Source organism: Centropristis striata, chromosome 14 (genome assembly GCF_030273125.1).
Source record: "Centropristis striata isolate RG_2023a ecotype Rhode Island chromosome 14, C.striata_1.0, whole genome shotgun sequence".
NCBI lineage: Eukaryota > Metazoa > Chordata > Actinopteri > Perciformes > Serranidae > Centropristis > Centropristis striata.
Window position 1 is genome coordinate 25365007 of NC_081530.1, and position 20652 is coordinate 25385658.

Sequence of the window (20652 nt, forward strand, 5' to 3'; positions counted from 1 at the left end):
TGGATCTATTTTGGTTTTTCTGCATCTAGCCGCACAGAGAGCCTTTTCCGCGACGAGACGGCTTTTTCGGGTTAAGTGCTCCGCTAACTTAAATGGTATAATGATTCAATCACCAGCTCTTATGTTATGCTCTAAATGTTATTGGACCGAATGAATCAAATTCTGATAATGAAACTAGACGTTTTGCAGGAGTAGTGACACTCAAAAGAATCTATCAGCTGATTTACAGATGTCGCTTTCCACATAGCATCACGCGACGGACGAAAGTTATAATTCCACCGTTTGCACAAATATAAAGCCGACATTTTCAAAAAGGTGGTTGAAGAAATATAAGAGGGAGGCTGTGTTTGCACAGTCCAACAAGCCTAGCACCACTTGAAAACTCTTAAAAAGATTGTATTTTGACAACTGAATATAAATTTGAATATTAGTGGAATAATTTTTTCCTGTGTAAGGCAAAAAATAAAAATTATTGTAAATGTAGTCACTCACAAAACTGTCTCGACACTATTTAAATAAATTTTTACACCAAAATGTGGTGCAGGTTTACAGGTGCATCTCAATAAATTAGAATATCATAGAAAAGTTTTTTTTCATCTGAAAAGTATGTCCATCTATATGCACTCAATACTTGGTTTGGGCTATTTGACTTGAACTACTGGAAATGTACTTTTCCATGATATTCTTATTTATTAAGATGCACCTGTACTTTACCACTGATTGTGCCATGTCTTTATTTTACTCAGCATAGAAAAAAAACCTGAAAAATTGCAGGCCACAGTAAATTATATACTTGTATTTATTACAAGCAATGTTCAACTTCTCATAGCTGCCCTTTATAGCCTTGCAGACTAAATGTCATGATGCTGCTTAACCACAAGCTGTTCCTATGATTTATTCATAAGCATTCTTAACAACACACTAGTGTTTAATTCCTTGTTCTCAGATTAAAATAAAATAAAAAACAATCATAACACAGCCAATACATTTATTAACTGTCACCCAAGCAGGGGCATTCGAACCGGAGGTGGCCAACTCTCTAAGCCACGAAGGAACACAGTAACAGGTGGATAATACGAGGAGAGGTTTGTTAGCTTGTTCTGCAGGAGAAAACAGAGACGGGCAGGGTGTTGTTATGGTGGAGATACACCGGATCCGTTGACAGATCATATTCATTTTCGATGGAGAGCAGGAGATCCGGTGGTATGGCGCATAACGGCATGCAGCACCTTTAAAAAACTCCTGAAGACCCAGCTCTTCCGAAAATACCTCCTCTCCGAGCACTACACGACAACTCTACTCCTTATAGAATAGCACTTATTGCTGCACTAATGGCTAAAACTTGATTGTTTCCCTTTTTTCTGTAAGTCGCTTTGGATAAAAGCGTCTGCTAAATGGCTAAATGTAAACGTAACAGATACAACCTGGAAAGTCCACCAGTCGCTGTATCTGAATTTGCATAATCACCACTAGATTTCAACTTAACGCAGCTGAGGTCTGTTCATCACAACGCATCAGGCTGACAGGACTCCAGCTGACAAACAGCGATTGTTATTGCATTTTTCGACTCAATTACTTTCAGAAACATATTTATGTGAAACAAAAAACACATTTGTGAAGCAAAAACGGCCCACTTAGGCTGTTGGTCGACTAACTGCTAGTTTTGGTCTGAGTTGACCAAGTTTCTTTAGCTGATTATTCCTATTTTATCCTTTTTTTATGGAATGCCGTTTTACCAAGAAACTCATGGCCACATGATTCTGCAAGATTTTGTGGAGAAACTTAGTTTTACAGATGTGTCAATTAAATCAACAATTTGATTAGTCAATATATTCAGAATTGTTTTTTAATTGCCAAGTAGGAATTAGCTGTGGTGTATTTCTGCACAGGAAGAAACAGAGTCCTAAATTATAGATTTAGATTAAGGCAAGTACGTCAGCAGACAACATCTTAAATAGAAAATATATAGAGTAGAAAACATACTAAAATTATTTGAAAATATATTTTAAAAAAACATGAATGTTAGTAGACTAAGAATATCTTTAGTCGAGACCGGCCGGAGCACGTCAGGCCATCTTGGTTTCCTTCTTTCGGTTTGTTTGCTGGATTTGATGCATTTCCACCATTAGACTGTGATAATTGAGAACAGAAGCCCAGGAGGAAGAATTACCAGAAGGGTAAAAATATCTTGTGTTTCCTCTGTTGGGTTGCTAAAAAAATGAGGATGGCAAAGAATTTTATAGCCTGAGGCAAAAGCAAACAATCTGAGAAGATTGCAGGACAGGAGCTCACTGTCAGGAGTACCTTCTCTTTTTTTTAAGAGAACATTTCAGAACAACAGACTGACAAAGCCTTTCTGTCCTTGGCAGCGAGTGAAAGCCCCCTCCATGCGCTGCACTGAAGATGGCTGAAGAGCAGCAGAATTATGACGGAAACTTGGTGTTGGAGTAGATTCAGCTCTTTGCAGGCTGTCAGGCTCTCGGCTGACAACTGTGGCAGAGAGGCGAGGAGTCCAGATTCTCGGCAGTTCACGCAGAACAGAGAGAAAGATTAATAGACGTCCATGACTCTCGCCTCTCTATTTCCGCTAAACTAAGAAAATTATTCCATAAAGAGATGTACGAGATATCTCATATCTTGTGGGCATTTCATATGGAGGAGGACGAGGAAATCCTGTGAGGGGCAATGAGTCAGAGTGAGCTGGACTTATCTCGTTCTATCAAGTGTGCAGCCTCAGACATTTCATTAACTGAAGCTCTTCTCTCTCTCTCTTTCTCTATGCTGCATTATGTTTTTTGAGCCCACAGAGCAAGATAATGGACTGTACAGATAGTGGCCTCCAATCATACCTGCACCACATTACAGTGTCCAAACATCAAGTACATTCTGTTTTTGCCAGCTGAGATGGAGGAAAACCGTCACAGCAGAAAAAATAACAATGATCACACAAGAACATCTTAGCTTTTCATCTATTCATCCAGAATGCACACACAGACCCCGGTGCAGTGTCCAGTGAAAGTGGGACGATTTGGAAAGCTAAAATAAGCCTGAAAAATCCCATTTGGTCATTTTGACTTTGTTCTGACTTTAAATGTTCATTTGCCCCGGGCTACCTTGAATTTGTGATTCTGGCATGCCTCCACAGTGAATGAAGAATGCAAAACTGGAGTATATTGTTGTAAATTTAAGTAAATAGAATGATACATTTTACTAAAGCAAAACCTCTGTTTTTCAAACTCTAACATAGGTTGTGTAGTATAATCCAAAAGTGCCTTTGGCGACTATCCTCCCCCAACATTAATGACCTATATTTACGTTTGTAGCTAGCAGCGCCCTCAAGTGGCCCTAGAAATTCTAAAGGATGATAAGGCAGAAGTGATATAACTGAAAAGCAAAAGGAAGCAAGAAAACAGAGTATGAAAAATATATCCATTTGTTTTTAATTATTTTAATCTTTATCATATTTTTTTTTGCTTGTTTGTTTCTCTTTAAAAAGTGAAATTTGACTGCAAAACTGCCATGCAAAGAGCTGCTAAACTGTCTTTCATCACTCTTTTGATACAATAACAATAAACTATTCTATTTTAGGGAAGGTGGGAGAGGCGGTGGATGGGTCAAACAAACGATTAACATTAATCCAGGAGACCAGCGTTCGTGTCTCATTTGAAACAAGTAAACAATGTCATTGTAGTTACATAACTGCTAACTTTTAACCCCATTTCAAGTAGCTATGTGCATTTATTTAACTTTTCAAAATATCTTTTGTAACACCTAACCACAACTTTTTTGCCCAAACCTTAATGAAGTAGTTTTGTTGCCTTAACCTAATGAAACGGCAACCGTTTCACAACACTAACGATGATTTTAAAACAACAACCTTAAGTTGTTGACTGCCTGCCACCAGTAAGGACGCCAGTTTAGTAAACGCTCATGTGGGTTGTTTTTGAGGGTCAGAACAAATGGCCTATGTGGTTGTTTTATTTGGATGATTTGTTGCTCATTTATTCAGCCATATGTTTCTTAGAGAAAATGTAGGTTTAGGAGCTACTAAGCATCCAATTGGGTAACTGAGACTTGAATTACACTGCATGAGTTGTATGAGAGTTTGTAAATGGATGTTTTGATATGGCCTTACTGTTAAATATAGCCCCTATATATTTAAATTCAACAAGAATTTTCTTCGTTATGTGATTCTTCATTGACCGTGGAATCGTGCAAGAAAAAAAGTTTTCTCCATGGCTTCAAGGTAACATAGGTAACACATATGATCATTTGTGGGGATGAAGTATTTATTTAAGTAAAATTGAGCTGTTAAAATGAGCTGTTAATGTGCAATTTGCATATCCCAGCTGTCAGAACCTCCCAGTAGGCTGTGCAGGTGGTCAGCATGCAACACCCAGACAGATAGCTAATTAGCAAACTACAGGAACCAGTGAAAGTCTGTTTGACTTCACAGAAGCTAACTGCCAATCAATCAGTTCCTTACACTGACTTCACCTTTGGAGGGAAGGGTGCAAGGATTCATTTAAAATTCTCTTGAAAATACATTGAATAAATAATATTCTCCTCAGTGTGGTGCACTAGGTTTCATATGCTGCATTTTGTGCCATGATATAGGTAATGTGACATCTACAAAATGCATCTTGGGGCAGTGATGCTTCATGAAAGAAGCTTTGTGTTAATGTGTTAAAAATGCTGGTAAATATGCTACTTTTAACTGTGAATTCATTTTTCAATTGATTAAAACATGCATTTAGTGGCATAACAGGCATTTTATGAACTATGCTAATTTAGCATGTGCTACCTAAGGCCTCATATCCTGCAAAAAAAATGGTGCATTTCAGAACTTCCTATTTGGAAACCCTCCATAAATTGTCTTATCAAACATCCATCAGGCCTCCTGGCACAGTAAGTAAAATCCCAGCAGTGGCTTATTTTTGCTTCTGCACCAAACAGCCTACACAACTGGTTAGACCATTTGTAAAAATAAAAAAAAATAAAAATGCATCATGAAAAGACATGACAGACATGTTTTACAGGCACCAGCTTGTGCATCATTATTCATAAAGTCTTAAACATTCCACCTGTGTGCTGATGTCCCACTTTAACTGAACTCACTGTGTCATAGGAGGTCATTCGGCCTGCAATGCATCACCTTAACATCAGGCTCTGCAAAACCCTTAACCAGGACACCTGGACACCTGAGCAATGCTAGTGAGTACTAACAGCTGGTATAGACCCTGCTGACTGTGTTGCAGAAAAATATTCATGCTGCAAGGTGGAGGAGAAGCTTCAACACCTCGATCAGTGAGCCTCTGCAGGCCAGCTGTCACTAACACACTTGTCTGTCTGTATGCCACTTTACTTTCTGCCCACACATGTGTACAACACTTACCCAAAAAAACAGGACTTCCTGGTGATGAAATCTTGACAGCTAAGTTACATCTGTGGTCCCAGACTGAATCCGGCGGGCACTTGGGAAGGGGCTGAGGTTCCCGGTTTACTTGCTTTTTGGGACAAAGGTAGAATCAGTTTGTGCAGACCTGAGAGACAGTTTCCAAATAAAAGGCCAGTGTTGTCCTCTTTGAGAGATAGTTGTATTTCAATCATTAGGCCAAATTGATGTGTTCAAAGTGGGCAGCTCCTTCTGTTCTCACCTATGCTGCAGTGTGTCCATACATGCCTTTGCCAAGTGTGAAGGCTCTAGAGAGAGGAAAAAAAGGTGAAGCTGGCTGTCACAGGGGTCCCGTCACCTTCAGCTCAGTCCATCACTGAAGCCAAAGCTTTCCTATCAGCAGCAGAGGCTCTGTTGTGCAGCTCAGCAGCTCTCCTTTCCCTCTCTTCTTCCTCTGCTCCCTGTCCTCCAACTCTATTGCAATTCAGGAACTGAGATGTGATCCCAATGCAGCTTCCTCGGTAATAAAGACAATCTCTTCTGAGGACGGTTTTTGTCATTTTAATTGTTTGTTCTGGGCACATGTGACTTCAAACAGCCCCTGCGTCGCTTTATTATGTCGGAATGACACGAACTCTTGTTATTGGTCTAACATCCACAAAGCCAATTAGTTCACCATGTATCACTTATATTTACATTAAAAACATTCTCAAAGATTCACGACACAAAGCGGGTTCTGCATGGTTACAACTACTGCACGCTACACATGAATCACTCCGATATTCAAATGAGGATAATTATCAAGGTGATGCCTGGTGGGCTAAGCCAACTCCGAGCAGCACACAAACCTATTGCACATTGCGCGCACGAAAAACCACAAAAAGCATTAAAAAATAAACATCCAAGAGGTATTTACAGGCAAAATCCCGATGATGTGCAGCTGCATCTGATTCGTGCACATTTTTTTTGACGTTCCTTGCTTCTAGCTCGGGTGATTTAATCTTGGAAAGCGGCTGTAGTTCACCCTGCGTGGCATAACGACGTCCACATAATCCAAAAATTCATAACGAGGAGGGGGAATCCGGGGATAAATTGACGGCGTCCTTTGCGCTCTTGCAGTCCGTCACACCTAATCTTGATTTAACGGCAGTGCGTGAAAAAGAGGTGCTCGGTTAACGGAGAAGTCTCTCCCTTGAGGGCGGAGATAGTGCGTAAGATAGACAGAAACAGAAACCAACGCCTCCAAAGGCAGCTCGAGTCCGCCCTGCGCTGTAGCATCTCTGGAGTTTGTATACTGAAAATAAAACGAAACGATGACGGCCGGCCGCCCACTGCGCTGAATAATTACGATGAGAAAGAGGTTATGGAGTATAACAAAGTTCATTTAAGTTACTTCTCGCATTTGTAGTGAGCTTAATGTCTCAAACGCAGTCTTAAAGTAGGGATGCTGCACTTTTAACAAGCTTCAAGTTGGCACAACTGAGATATTTCATATTTTAGTTGCTTTTTGGGAGCTGTCAGAACATATAAGTAATATTTCAGGTATAGCCTACAACATTTTAATAAGACAGTGCTCCCAGCAGCTGCAAGGTGCATATGAAAACCAATGTGGAAATGGGTAGACAAAAACAGCCCATTCTGTGTCAGCTGGTCATTGGCGCTGCAGATTTCTGGTAACAAGATCCCCAGGGGCCCCAACAAGCCCCAGGTTTACTGTGAAGAAATTGCTTTGTTTTTGAATATAATATGCACTACTAAAGCACAAGTATGGTAAGGGACGGTGGAACTTTTTACCCCAAGGTGTTCTTGTTGTAATGCATAACACATCATGTCTTGATGCATTTTTGTCTGTAGGCTATGTTTATGTACATTTAAGATCTTCTGTTGATGCATGGATAATAGTTTTTACTCTGTACTAATCTGTATTCTATTCATGTATGTAATGGATAAGTTCTTGGTCATATCAACAGTGATAAAGACATTTTATCTGAATTGGTTATTTCTGATGAAATAAAGAGGGACCTTGCTTTCCAGTCCAATCTATGGGTCCTGTTTCAGTGGATGCTGTGCTTACATGATGCATATTACCATATGAATATGTAATCCAGGGGTGTGAAACTGATCCATGAAACAGGCCGGTGTGGCTGCAGGTTTTCGTTCCAACCAAGCAGGAGCACACCTGACTCAACTCATTCAATCACCTGAACTGTCCTCACTTACTTTGTTACATCATGTGTGGTCATGCTTGGTTGGAACAAAAACCTGCAGCCACACCGGCCTGTTTCATGGATCAGTTTGACACATCTGATGTAACAATTCAGCACAGGAATAATGCTACTACTGCACACTAATACAGCCATGGATGGATCTGATTTACACGTAGCACCACTGAAGTTGATTTAAATCAGCCGCAGAATTAAAGGGCATGTTTAGATCTTAATACAATACTCAAATGCCTATATGTAACACCGAAAGACTTAGTGGTCATTGTAACTGTTTCTCCTGTTCATACTGATCATAATCAAAGCAGCAGAGGCAGAGATGTCCAGACTTTTAGTGGGCGTTCAGACTGATATCAGCCCTGCTTTAATACAACACAAGGGGTGGCGTTGGTGGGGGCTTGTTGCTTCAGGTACCAGTCAGACATGACATATGATCAATTCCGGTTTGAGAAACAGATCCGTGAAACAGAGGCCTTCTCAGATGCCAAAACACTTCTTAGCAGTTAATAGCATTACAAGACAGGATTTAAGTTACCACGATATCATGACTGGGTATTAAACCATGATTGAGCATCAGAATATGCGTCATTCTATACCAAATTTGAACACCTAAGTGCGACATTTCATCAGCAGGCCAATAATCTTGCAGCATGCTTGTACCAAGATCTAATAATGCTGTTGGTTGGCTGTGTGAAATTAAACCGTAGAGACATGTAGGTTAAACACATTATGCACAGAGACAGGGCTCATATGTGAGTTATTGTATTCTGAGAGGCTTGACTACAGTGTGCATTACATAGCTTTATAGCTGAAGAATAAAAATAAAGATTTGTACCATTATGTTTTAATTTCTACTTATTAATATGGATTTTTATAAAATAGAAGGTAAGGTATCATTAGAGAAAATCTTTGAACAACACTCGACTCGAGGAGCAACTTTTTTTGTCGCAACAATCACAAGATAAAAAGGAGAAATACAGCACTCACATTAAAAGGTATTCCACCTGGAATGTGCATTTGCATGATTTGATTGATGATTTTGATTGGCATAAGCAGCACCACACTGGATGGTATTGCATTGCAGTAAAAGCACCACCACAATGCTGCTTTGAGGGAGCTGTGGTTACTCATCCATTAGTTGATTGACAGAAAAATAATCACCAATTATTCAATTCATAATTAAAGTAATTGGTCGTGCAAGAGTAACAAAAAAATACTATTTTCAACCCACAGGTTTGGGTTTTCGATTTTAAAAAAATAAGTATTTTAAGACATTACCTTGGGTTTTAAGAAAGTGGGATGAACATTTTTCACTATTTTCTGACATTCTATATACAAAAATGATTAATCAAGGAAATAATTGACAGATTAATCAATGAAAATAATTGTTAGTTGCAGCCCTTTTATGCATCAGGGTTCAAACACACTGGGTCCTAGGTTTCCCATAATAGAGATAAACATGAACCTATTTTTAAAGGTGCTCAGTGATGGGAGTTTTTTAGCTCATACAGTACACAGGACAAGTCTTTGGGTGAGTCATTCGTATATTAATAGTCTGTAATCACTTTTATTGTGATCACTGAAAAAATGCCAGACAGTCCTGTAAAAACAGTTTCCACATAGACACATTGGTGTGGAGGCACCAGCAATTGTTCTGCCTCAAAACGTTTTTAATTTGATATCTGCGATGTAAACATGTTACATAAATGTGTATTGCTAATTGTTAAATCCTGAATGTGTCATAGATCATTCCGTGGGCATATATAGAGACAGTGTTACATAAAATCCCAATAAAATACATAAAAATATCTCCCTGTGTCTCTATATCGCAAACATGGAGCTGGTGGATATGGAATGGTTGGAAAACTGGGATGTGAGTAATATAACCTCTATCCTAATGGAAATAATCTTGTACATGAATCATTAAAGGTTGTTTGTTTGTAGATGGTAACGTTGCTGTATGTTAGTAAAATGTTGGTCACACAAAAAAATTCTTGCTGCATTTTATTTAATTTTTCTGGTATGAATTAGTGGTCATTTTATTTGGCTTAAGAGTGTGACCGAGCTGCATTGAAGTAAATCAAGCAAGAAAAGATTTGATGAGGAGAAGGGAAGAACAGTGATGGTAAAGCATGACAAGTTGGGGCACTCGGCAGCACTTGAAGTCTTCTAAAATAGACCAAAAACCATAAACTGGAAATGAAACATCCCCTCTCTTTTACTCACCCTCAACCCTCACTCACACACAGAAACACATACATCTCCATGGCAACTGATAAAAGAATAGCAGGTTTGCAAAAAGGAAGCGATTGACGAAGCATATAGGAGATTTAAGATGGTCAGCAAGAAACAAATGTATAAAATAAATAAAAAATCCAGGGGGAGAAGTGAGGGATCTAAGTAGCACAGCAGAGGCCTTCAGTCATAGAATATATAAGGGAAAATGCTGAATTAACCAAGCTATAAAAAAACTTGAATATTATGATAAGCTTTAGATGCCTTAATTGCTCTCAACCCGATTTAACTTTCTGTCAGTTTGTTGCTTTTTTTAATATTTTTTTTTTTTTGGGGGGGGTGCCAAATTACAGCCTCCACATTTAAATGCGAGTGTGCACAATGCAAACCCTGCAATATCCAAAGCGAGCATCAGGATTTGAGCAGATACGAAGGAATGAAAGTTACAAGGATGTTGCAGATAGCAGAACAGAGAGGGTGGGCAACAGAAGAGGGGAGAGGACAAGGGAAGGAGTACAGCACAGAGTACAGCACAGTACACCACCTACACTCGTCTCCATGGCAACTACCACACTAGAACGAGTGATAATGCAGTTCCCTCTCTTCCGATTCTGAAAACTGTTCAATTGGTACCATATGCACTGTGCAGTATGTGGGAGACAAAGCTTTCAGTATTCTGTTGTTGAAACGATATGAGAAATGGTTTAAACGTTCTAAAAACACGACTGGTTAAATATTTTGACTGCATGCGTTACATCCGTCTATCCACCAGAGACGTTGGCTTTAGCCTGACACTGAATGCATCATCATCGCTTTAAGGGATAACTTGTTATTTTTGAATTAATGTGTTGCATTTTTTTTTCATTCTTTGCCAAAGCAAGTGGCATAGTGTGTGGGCAGCGGTTGCTTTCAAAGAACAAGTATTGAGGTTGATAGAATTGAAAAGGCATGATAAAATAAATGCCTTTTTTCCAATTTAGTCCCTGCTGCTGCTGCTGCTGTAAAGTGACACCATCACAAATTCAAAACCTTTAGACACAGTTTTGTGCAACATGTTTGTTTCTTCAAAAAGTGAAGAGGCCACTGGGCTGCTGACCACAGTTGACTTGGAAGAATGTGACAACAAAGTGTGCGTATAATGTGTCCTACATTATAAATCTTAATGATAAAAAAGGCTGGTGAAATTATTTGAGACAATGCGTCTTCGGTACACCCACCGCTCCTTTTTTTAGCCATCCTTCCACGGACATTTCATCCTATTCTGGATTCATTTTGTTGTCTTGTTTAACTGCCAAAGCAGCACAGTGTACCACTCTTAGCTTAACCAATACTTGCTCATTCTGATGTAGAAAAAAAAGAGAATCAATTTGTGGTCATGTCAGTCTGAGGGGGATTTGCTTTGTCTGGTCCTCTGACAATGTCCTCCGGTCATTTGATGTTAATTTGTCTGGCAGATTGTCATGATTAATACAAAGTACAATCAGTCTGTCACTGTCAACTCTGCATATGACAAATACAGCAAGTAAGGTCAGTTGTCACACGGCCCACCAGGAAACATTCCAGATGGCCGATTCTCTGCTACTGTTCACTTCATCGTCGTTTGCATCATGACAGCGACCATCTGACTGCCTGAACAGCGAAGTAGATCTGATCTCTATGCCTGGAGTCATCTGAACGGCCTCGTTTGTTAAAGGAAAGCTGGCCTCACCACTTGACGTACAACCCGCAATGTGACTTAGAATCAATGTTCAAATCTGTGTGAAGGCCTGTTGTCTAATGGATTATAAATTATTATACTTCATAGATAACTGTCATAATAATAGCACTTATTGTTACCTACACCTGGGCAAAGTGACAGTACTTTAAAATGTCGTCACAAAGCTTAACCCTCATGTTAGGTTGCGGGTCAAACTGACCCATTTTAAAATTAAAAAATAAATAAATAAATAGTTAAAAATATTTTTTCATAAAAAGGAAAAAAATTTAAATAAAATGTAATAAAATCAATGTCATGTAAAACTATTGTATTTTATATGTAAGTCTAATGTAAATTTAAAAAGTTGAAACGTGCATTTTTTATGAGAAACGAGTGAATTATCCTCATTGGACCATGATCTGTGAGAGGTAAAGAGCACCATTGCACTATGTATTGATTGAAATGGTTAGTAATGGAGTTATTAATGAAATATAAAAGCTGTTTATTGAAAGCTTTTAGTTTCTGACACTTTTGAGTAATTAAACATACCCCAAGTCAAATTGACCCACTGACATTTTTTGCTGTTCCTGAGAAACGAACATAACAGGAAGGTTAAGCAATTTGCAGTGTCTGGAGGGCTACTTTAAAACCTATTCCACTGCAGATTACTGAATATGTAACCTAAAATGTAATCTCTAACATATTCCATTAGATTGCTATGATTAGGTAACATACTTAAAATACTTTAGATTACAACTGAAATACTTCATAATCATCTTGCTGAGCTCAGTCACCTGTGTCTGTCATTTCCATGGGAAAAACACATTTCTGCGTCTCCTCTGCCATTGTCATGTCGCAGCTGCACTAAGCATGCACACTTTAAAAATGTATTTAAGGGAAGTGCATGTCTGATTTGAATTTTAGAGCAAATAAAAACAAAATCAGTGAACTCAGAGTGCAGACATCCACCGAGCTCATGCCCTATCTCGCAATGTTAATGAAGGTGAAAAATAATTCATGAATCTGACCCACGATTTGGATCCGCTCCATAATTGAGTGGGCTCTTCCTTGGCTCATGCAAAACCCTTTCACTATGTTTCATGAAAATCAGAACAGTGGTTTTTCGGAAATCCTGCTGACAAACCAAACTGAACCTTGACGGTGGTAATCCCTTTAAGTAATCGATTTCTAAAGACAGTAACTATATTCAGAATACCACCAATTTAAACCAATTGGATATTGAGATTTTAAATCTCTTGTTTTGTACGACCAACAGTTATAGATAGATACAGATACAGATATCCAAAGATATTCAGATATTCATGTTTACAACAAAACTAAATAGAAAAGCTGAAAATCATCACAATTAGAAAAAAAAAGTTGAAGCAGGGAATGTTTTGCATGTTGTTATTATAATGATTGTTGTTATTATAATGATTGATATAATTGATAATCAATTGTCAAAAAATGTGCATATTATTTTTCAGTGATTGTTTGGTCGATAAAAACAGAAAAAACAACCCAATTACAATTCCCTTGAACACAACTGAATCAACTTTAAATTACTACCAACAGTGCAGAACCAGACAAAGACTCAGTTTTTTGAAGGATAGGAATAGAGAAGAAGAAAATCTTCATATTTACAAAGTTGAAACCAGTTTGTCTTTTTTTCACTTGAGAAAAATATCAAAACTGTTGCTTTGTTGTTCGTTTTTGTCAATACATTCTGGATGATATGGTTCTACCTTAAATTCCTTTTTCTATTAGATTTTAGTTTTTCGTCAACAAAGAAAACCACCTGCATATTCTCACGCAGAACCCCATGCCCTCTACTAATGTACTTATTTCTTTCATCAGCCAACAAAACAGCCTGAGTTTACAGGATATCTGAAGCGAGTACATTAGCAGAGGTCAGGGGGCTCTACGTGAGATTATGCTGAGTGCTTTTCCTTTTTTTTCCTTAATGAAAGACCGACCGACAGGTAAAGAACATCAAATGAAGCCTGGGCTTTTTTTTTTTGCGTCAACAGCCTTGTTACTTATGAGTCACAGAACAGACATGGTTGATTGCTTAGCGAGATGCTCTGCTCAACATCATCAGGACATTAGAGGAACAGCAGGAGAAAATCCGCTTGAGTGCAACATGATCCTCTTGGCAACCACGTCAAATCTGAATTTTGGGAGCTTTCCTTCAGAAGTACAATTTCTGCCTGAACCATCTGCCGAGGCCTGAGCTGATATGAAGGCAGAGTCAGCTGGAATTGTACCTGAAACTCCAAAGGAATTCAAGGTCGGCTTCACCGGTCGGCCATGACTCCGGCCCCCCTCATTGATCATGTTCCCGGCCTGAAGAGTGAAAGTCAAAGCAACATACTGCAGCTGAAAAACAAACTAATAATAGAAATAATGCTGCTCATTGAATTTCAGGAGTGATTTTTACCCTTGAAACCTGCGTGACTAATGTGAACATTATTTTCGTTCCCCGGTGGGCTTTTTATGTAACACACACTGGTCGAGAAGGCCGTAAGCTACAGGACACTCATTGTGCAGGGGACTGATTCTCAGTGATTCAGTGTGCGAGGGGTCAAAGGTGCCACACTAGTCAAGCGCTCAGTGGTGCTGAGGGTGACTTGGTCGCTCTGTGATTGTACCCAGAGGGAATAAATATAGAAAACATCATTTACAGCCCTTGAGGGATCAACACAGCTGTATTGTTCGCTGTGACACTCGAGACGGAGGCTCAAACAATTTTCTGTTATTTACCAGGAACAGAAATAACACCTTTTATAACAGCTTCACAAGCAGCTCAGACATATTCAAAATGCTTGTACATTGGCTGTCTGGCTTATTTAGATACTGTAATGTGATTTATGAAGCTGCTGGCATTCATCAGATGTCTTTGTGTTCGCTGTCTACGCAGTGAGGCAGTGAGTCGAATTTGAACAAAAATCTATCAAGAGTTTCCCACTGAACATGAAGAAAGAAAACTTTAAAAGTGGAAGAAATGGGTTTTCTGTCAATAACAAACTATACAGGCTTTCATATTATAATGCTTGTTTTGTTGAAATTAAGCAATGATCAATAGCAGGGGAAGAATTGCAGCTTTGAACTGTCACAATGACTTGCCAGATAGAGGCAATGAATTAAACTCCTGGGCCCAGTTTTCCCAAAATTATCTCATGTGATGGCTTTTAGACTGAATGTGAAATTGGGTTTTTTTTTTTTTAAAACAAATACAAAATGAAGAAATGTGTCTCCTGTGTAAACCAAGGTTAAACTAGTTTTAATGACAAAAAAAACTCACTGCATGGGTAGATTCAGGATGGATTTGACAGTGTGAAAAAGCATCACAGATGGATTCATTTTAATATGATGATGGCTGGGATAATACAAAGTGTGATACTACAAAATGTTTCAAGTTTCAAATATTTATTTTTGTTGAGAAATATGTACATTTGTAGGAACCAAATACATTGACGGTAAAAAAGGCATTTTTAATTTTTAAAACAAACTCAACCTGGTATTTGAATCAATCAGGTTGTTTAAGGAATACTTAACCCTCAAAATTACTAGTTGTACATCAATTACTCACCACATATTGCCTCGAAAATTTGAAAATAAATTTAGGGAGATAAGTATTTCCTTCATGTACAAAATCAACACATCAACACAGAGATAGCACAAGTAAGGCTTTTTTGTAGTTTAAGGGAATGTACCGACTGATTTGGCTGTGGTAATGTTTGATCTTTTACTTCTTGTAATTCCATACTGTATCCAGTCAACAGAAGCACTGAATATATTTCTGTTTGCCTTCAGTTGCTTCAACATCTGTAACCAATAAATCACAGTGACTGCTGAATCCCAGAATGTTAACAATATATCTCTGGTGCCAAGGATACTTTGTGTGGATGTAGACAGCAGTTTGAAGGTGTTTACCCCATGGTGGTGGACAGAGACCGGTGGGTTTTTTTCCAAGTGTCATCAATCAAGTCAACTTTGCCAGAACTAATAAGCTTAAAAAAAAGAAGTATAGGCTCATTTTCTAAATTATTTTTTAAACTAACTTATGTTGCTACAGCACTCTGCTTGACCAACATTTTCTGGCGAGAACCCTTCGTTGCTGAGGAGTCAAGTCCCGTCACCCCACCCGAAGTGTTTGGAAATCCGTGAGCGGCAACGTATTTACGGTACGCTTCCCGGATGATGCGGAAGGCTCGTGTGTTAGCGTAAGGAATGTCAGTTACTGGGTCTCGGTACAGTGCGGGCTTGTGGGTGACCGGACAAACCTCCTGGACGGGCAGCGGAGGACTCGATTGTGCGCTGTGCTCAAAGGCTGCCTCGAAAGCTTCGTCCTCACTGAAGGTTATATAAGTGCGGGAGCACAGGCCCCCGGCAGGCTGCTGCGACGGCGTGGCGGGGTTTTGTGGTGCAGTCTGAGGTACGTCCTGATCCAACCTTCGGAAAATGACAAAAAATACTATTTTTACACATATATAATTTACGCCCACTTACATAAATACTCATGGCCAGTGCAGTTGAAGCAGATTGCTTTAAGTAAAACAACAGAAGCCATTTTTCTAACAGAAGCAACAGAAGCTATTTTTCTGAAGCTGAAGCTGAAGTCTAGCAGTGGATCATACGCAACATACCCTTCAACATCCACATTTTCTTCTTTTAGGACCGAGTGAGAGACGAGTGGCATCAGGACTGAATGATAACGGATGGTTGGTCCTTCAAAACGCCGTTTCTTGTGGACTTGTTTCTTCTTGTCCGCCTCCAGACGTTCATAATTTTCTACAAACAGAAAGTAAAATAAAAGTAAGTTCATCTCATTTTAAGTGCACTGTCATCAAGTGAAACTACTTCTTAGATGTATTACTCATTTAATAACAACTATCCCAAGTAAAATTAATCATCATAGAATATTTACAATGATTTTAAAATAGATTATTCACATATATTGTAAATACAGCTAGTAGCAACTAAGTTTTATTTGTACATAAACTCAATCAATCAATACACCCAACATATGTCCATGTGGAAGAGGTTATGGACTTGACACAATAATTAACACTGAGCGTAATGCCTGTTAAAGAGCTACTGTCTATGCTTATTTTTTGGAGTGATGTTAAAAACAGAAAATTGTGGATCCAAAACTCCCTTTACACTTGAGTAACTTGACCAACATGTTCTCACCTAAAGATCGAATGTTGATCTCTGCTGTTATCTTGGCCTCAGCCAGCAGTTCTTCCTGGGTAAGAGGCCGGTCCCGGTGAGCACCTCTCCGTCTCCGCGGGGCATCTTGACGCTCTTGGAGGCGCAGGTTGGTCTTTCGGGTGTGCTCGCTGGTGGACTGTCGCACAGACTTCCGAGCTAAGTAACAATTAAGGCATAGAGTTAAAAAAAAATGTATCACATGTTCCAAAGCTGACCCTTGGTGCAGTTGTGATGTGATCATGCTAACAAAGTCACAGTTTATCTGTTAAACAGTTTAAGTGAAGTGTTTTTGGATCATTTATGTAAAGGCATCTGAGAACAGTCTGTAGGTATTTGTGGGAGGTTTGTAGCAATCTTACTCTCAGCAAAATCTTGGAATTCTTGTGGAATCCTCCGTTTGAGCTCCACTTTAACTTTCTCAGTCTTCTTTTGTTCCTCTGAGGGTCTTTTGGGTTTGGGTTTTGCCACTTTAATTGGTTCCTTGGATCAAAGACAAGACAGAAAGCCTATTAGCCGCAAATTCATTTAATTAATGTTTCAATTTCCATATTCATGTTGTGTGTCTTTCAAATATTAATGTATATTGATGAAGATAATTAAATTCTCTTATTAATGCAGATTCAAATTCTGATAGCTCCTGAAATAATTGTCATTACCTTGTAGGCTTTAGTGACAACCCGACCTTTCCTCCGAGGTGCATCCTCCTCCTGGTCGCTGTCTGGCTCATCACCCTCATCAATGTCAAAGTCGCTGTCCACCTCGTCCTCTGTGTCTGAATGTTCTCCATGATACTCATCATCTCCTGATTCCTGTAAAGAAACAATAAGCAAGGTGCCATTAAGCCATGAGATTTAGTTTCTCGCTCAAAAAGCAGGTTTATTGTTAGATCAGATACTTAGGCCATTCACACACTGCAAAATCTACAATAAACACAGAGGCACCTCTTTCTGTGTTTGTGTTAATACCAAGCAAATCATAAGTTAATAGATAAAGCAATCAGGCTAATGGAGTGTGTTTACAAGGGATAGGGCTAGACAAAATAATACCAAAAACGCTTTATGTACAAAAACATAAATTCTAATTAAGCTTCGTCAAATTCACAACCAAAAAAGTGGTTTAAAAATTTTAAGTTAAATGTTAATCTGCAATAGGTTTTAAGAGTCCAATTTTGTTTGAAATGTTCAAAGTATGTGACAACTACCAGAGAAACAAGGGGCAAAAAAGAAGCTGTTATTAAATACCCACTGCAGTGCAGAGATAAGACAAACCCTGCAAAGTTATTCAATTATGACAAGAAAATAATGACAAAACATGCAAACAAACTGCAGTGGCAACATCAGTGACACTTCAAAAACATTTTAAGTCACAATATCCCTCAAATTTAAGTATGTACACAGGCATGGTCACACTGAGAAATCAAAGCACCAGCAGGAATGACTGAGGCATCTCAGGATTTGTTGGGGATTTTTGTTATCAAGCTACTCTTGTCAACCTCAGCTGAGAGGCGAACATCAGATCCTCCAGAGCAGCCGCTGTTGAATCCCCCTACACAAGTTGACCCTTGAACCAACAGCTGCTTAAAGAAAATTACATAGACTGTAAATTGAGGATACCACTCAGCATCTTAAAATGTAAGCCTTGTTCTGACGCATAATATAGCCTGAAGTCTTTGTAGTTTTCCTCTCTCTTTGACTGTGACGCAGGAAAGGCTGGCTCACTCTTATCCGGCCTTGACAAATTTGTGAGTTGTTAAGATAGACAGTGCCAGGAATTTTTGGATGTATCACATTGGCATGGTGGTTTTGATGACCAGAGCTGCTGCAGCCGGCCAGATCTAAACAGAATCGTGGCATGAGCACTTTCAAATTGTTATGACTTCTAACATTGCGGAGACTGTCATGTACATGAACATACGCTCAGTTTCCAGTCAATTAGGTACACCTAACTATAAATAACACAACAGCCCTACAATAAATCCTACCTTGATCGAGATAAAATCTTTAAAAATATTAAAATGTCAGGTGTATGCTGCTGTTGAAATTTATTCCATTCTACGTATGTAAGACTATTATTTTTACATTTCAATCATGAAAAATGTGAAGGAATTCTGTAGAATATAGGTATAAATACAGGTATAAAGTACAGGTATTATGTAAGATAATTAAATTGTCCTGCAAGACCGGGAAGTCTGATAACTTGTGATGGATTTTTTTTAAATTGTCTATGTGGGGTCATCTTTGTTTCCAGGATCATATGATCCCCAGCTCCACATCCTCTTAATATGACTTATTATAATGAATACTTTTTTTTTATAAAGAGTTTTATGTTCTCAGCAATGATTTCCCCTCTGTCAAATGTTCAATGTATGTTTCCTAGTTCAATATGTTGAACTATCCACGTAGCTTACAGATGTTACACAGCTTTTTTTGTCATTTTTTGTTGGTTTTTTTGCCTAAATAATCTCCTCATGACACCTCAATCGCCTCCATCCTCAGTTGATCAGATCATGTGATTTTACCCCTTTAAGATCATCACTTCTTTGACAATTTGCCACATTCATAGGCATCAGATAAGAACCCAGCAAAGAAGAGCTAGAGGGAGATTGTTTAGTTTGTCAGTGTTTTATTGTTGACACTAATATTGTTAACACTTTACTCTAAGGTGTCTACATAAGAGTGACATGAGCGTGTCATAAACATGACATGGGATGTGTCATGAACATCGATGACACTTTGAAGTAACATTAATGCTCATGATACTTGTCATGTCATGTTTCTGACAGGCTTGTGTGACTCTTATGTAGACACCTTCAAAATAAAGTGTTACCATATCTTGCTTAAGTCACAAAGGCATGTTCAAAAAATTGTCTTAAGTTACATAATTTACACACAGTGTTATTACTATGCCAATAGCCATCCTTTGTTACATCCTTTTTGAGGGAAAGTATTAATAAATGTCATATGTTACACTTTTGGTGAAATTATTGTTATTTCCTGCAAAACTTGAAAAACAGTCGGACGTTAATTAAATCAGCATGAGTATTGAACCAGAGGCTAACGTATTAGCTTGTATATTCACTCTGTCAGCTTAGTTTACTCACATCGTTGAAGCCTCCATACGTGGTCTTGTAGAATTCATCCTCTTCTTCAGCATCCAGTAGTTTTGACATGCGGTTACCCGCAGTCTTTCTAGGTTCCCGGTCAACTGCGAGAGTCATGGCAGCAGTTTCTAAACAATGCTAACAAACGTTTGGGTACCGAACGTTAGCTATACTAGTATTGTGCTAACTTAACGGTCGAAGACTGTTTTGGGGAGATCTCTTTTAACTGTCGGTCGTTTACTTAATTATATGTTCGTACCCATATTATTTAAGTTGTGATTAAGCTTTGAAGCCACGTTTATATGTGGAAAAAGTTCCCTTTTAACTAACTGTAGTAATACAAGATGAATGTAGTCTACAGCTAACAGCTAACCGCTAACTCTGGCTGCTGGCTTCTTGTCGCTAACGGACACATCCGGTGCAGTTGATGCACTTCCGGGCCAAGTTGTTTTCAAAATAAAAGTCACAATTAATTAATTAATATCGTCACCCTGTTAAGATAATCGGCTAACTATTTTTTTTCAAGTTTTGCAGGAAACACAAAAAACTTTACCAAAAGTGTAACATATGACATTTATTAATCATTTCACTCAAAAAGGATGTAACAAAGGATGGCTATTGGCATAGTAATAACACTGTGGGTAAATGATGTATCTTAAGAGAAATAAATGACTTACGCCATTTTTGAACATGCCTTTGTGACTTAAGCAAGATATGGTAACACTTTATTTTGAAGGTGTCTACATAAGAGTCACACAAGCCTGTCAGAAACATGACATGACAAGTA

At 38.6% G+C, this 20652-nt stretch overlaps 2 protein-coding genes across 6 annotated transcripts in view; both read right to left on the minus strand.

Annotated features, from left to right (window-relative positions):
- LOC131984521 (ras/Rap GTPase-activating protein SynGAP-like) overlaps positions 1–6667 on the minus strand; it is a 51192-nt gene extending 44525 nt beyond the window's left edge. Inside the window, exons 1-3 of one of the 4 annotated variants that reach the window (XM_059349364.1) lie at positions 6312–6666; positions 5658–5703; positions 5396–5507 (exon numbers count right to left, since the gene is read on the minus strand). The gene's annotated coding sequence lies outside the window, so the exon portion shown is untranslated. Of the gene's footprint in view, positions 1–5395 lie in introns of all 4 variants that reach the window. The other 3 variants (XM_059349368.1, XM_059349367.1, XM_059349366.1) reach the window with 3 other exon arrangements.
- Positions 6668–14960: 8293 nt separating this feature from the next.
- Positions 14961–20246, minus strand: vps72a (vacuolar protein sorting 72 homolog a). Of its 2 annotated transcripts, XM_059349376.1 has the most exons (7): positions 19866–20246; positions 17422–17574; positions 17125–17245; positions 16745–16921; positions 16198–16342; positions 15582–16003; positions 14961–15490 (listed from the first exon to the last, which is right to left on the minus strand). In XM_059349376.1, exons 1-6 carry the CDS (start codon positions 19980–19982, stop codon positions 15613–15615), a joined length of 1104 nt encoding a protein of 367 aa, XP_059205359.1. In that variant the 5' UTR covers positions 19983–20246; the 3' UTR covers positions 14961–15490; positions 15582–15612. The 2 variants fall into 2 exon arrangements, with proteins under 2 accessions (XP_059205359.1, XP_059205358.1); XM_059349375.1 differs by having other exon boundaries at positions 14961–16003.
- Between the last annotated feature and the right edge of the window lie 406 nt (positions 20247–20652).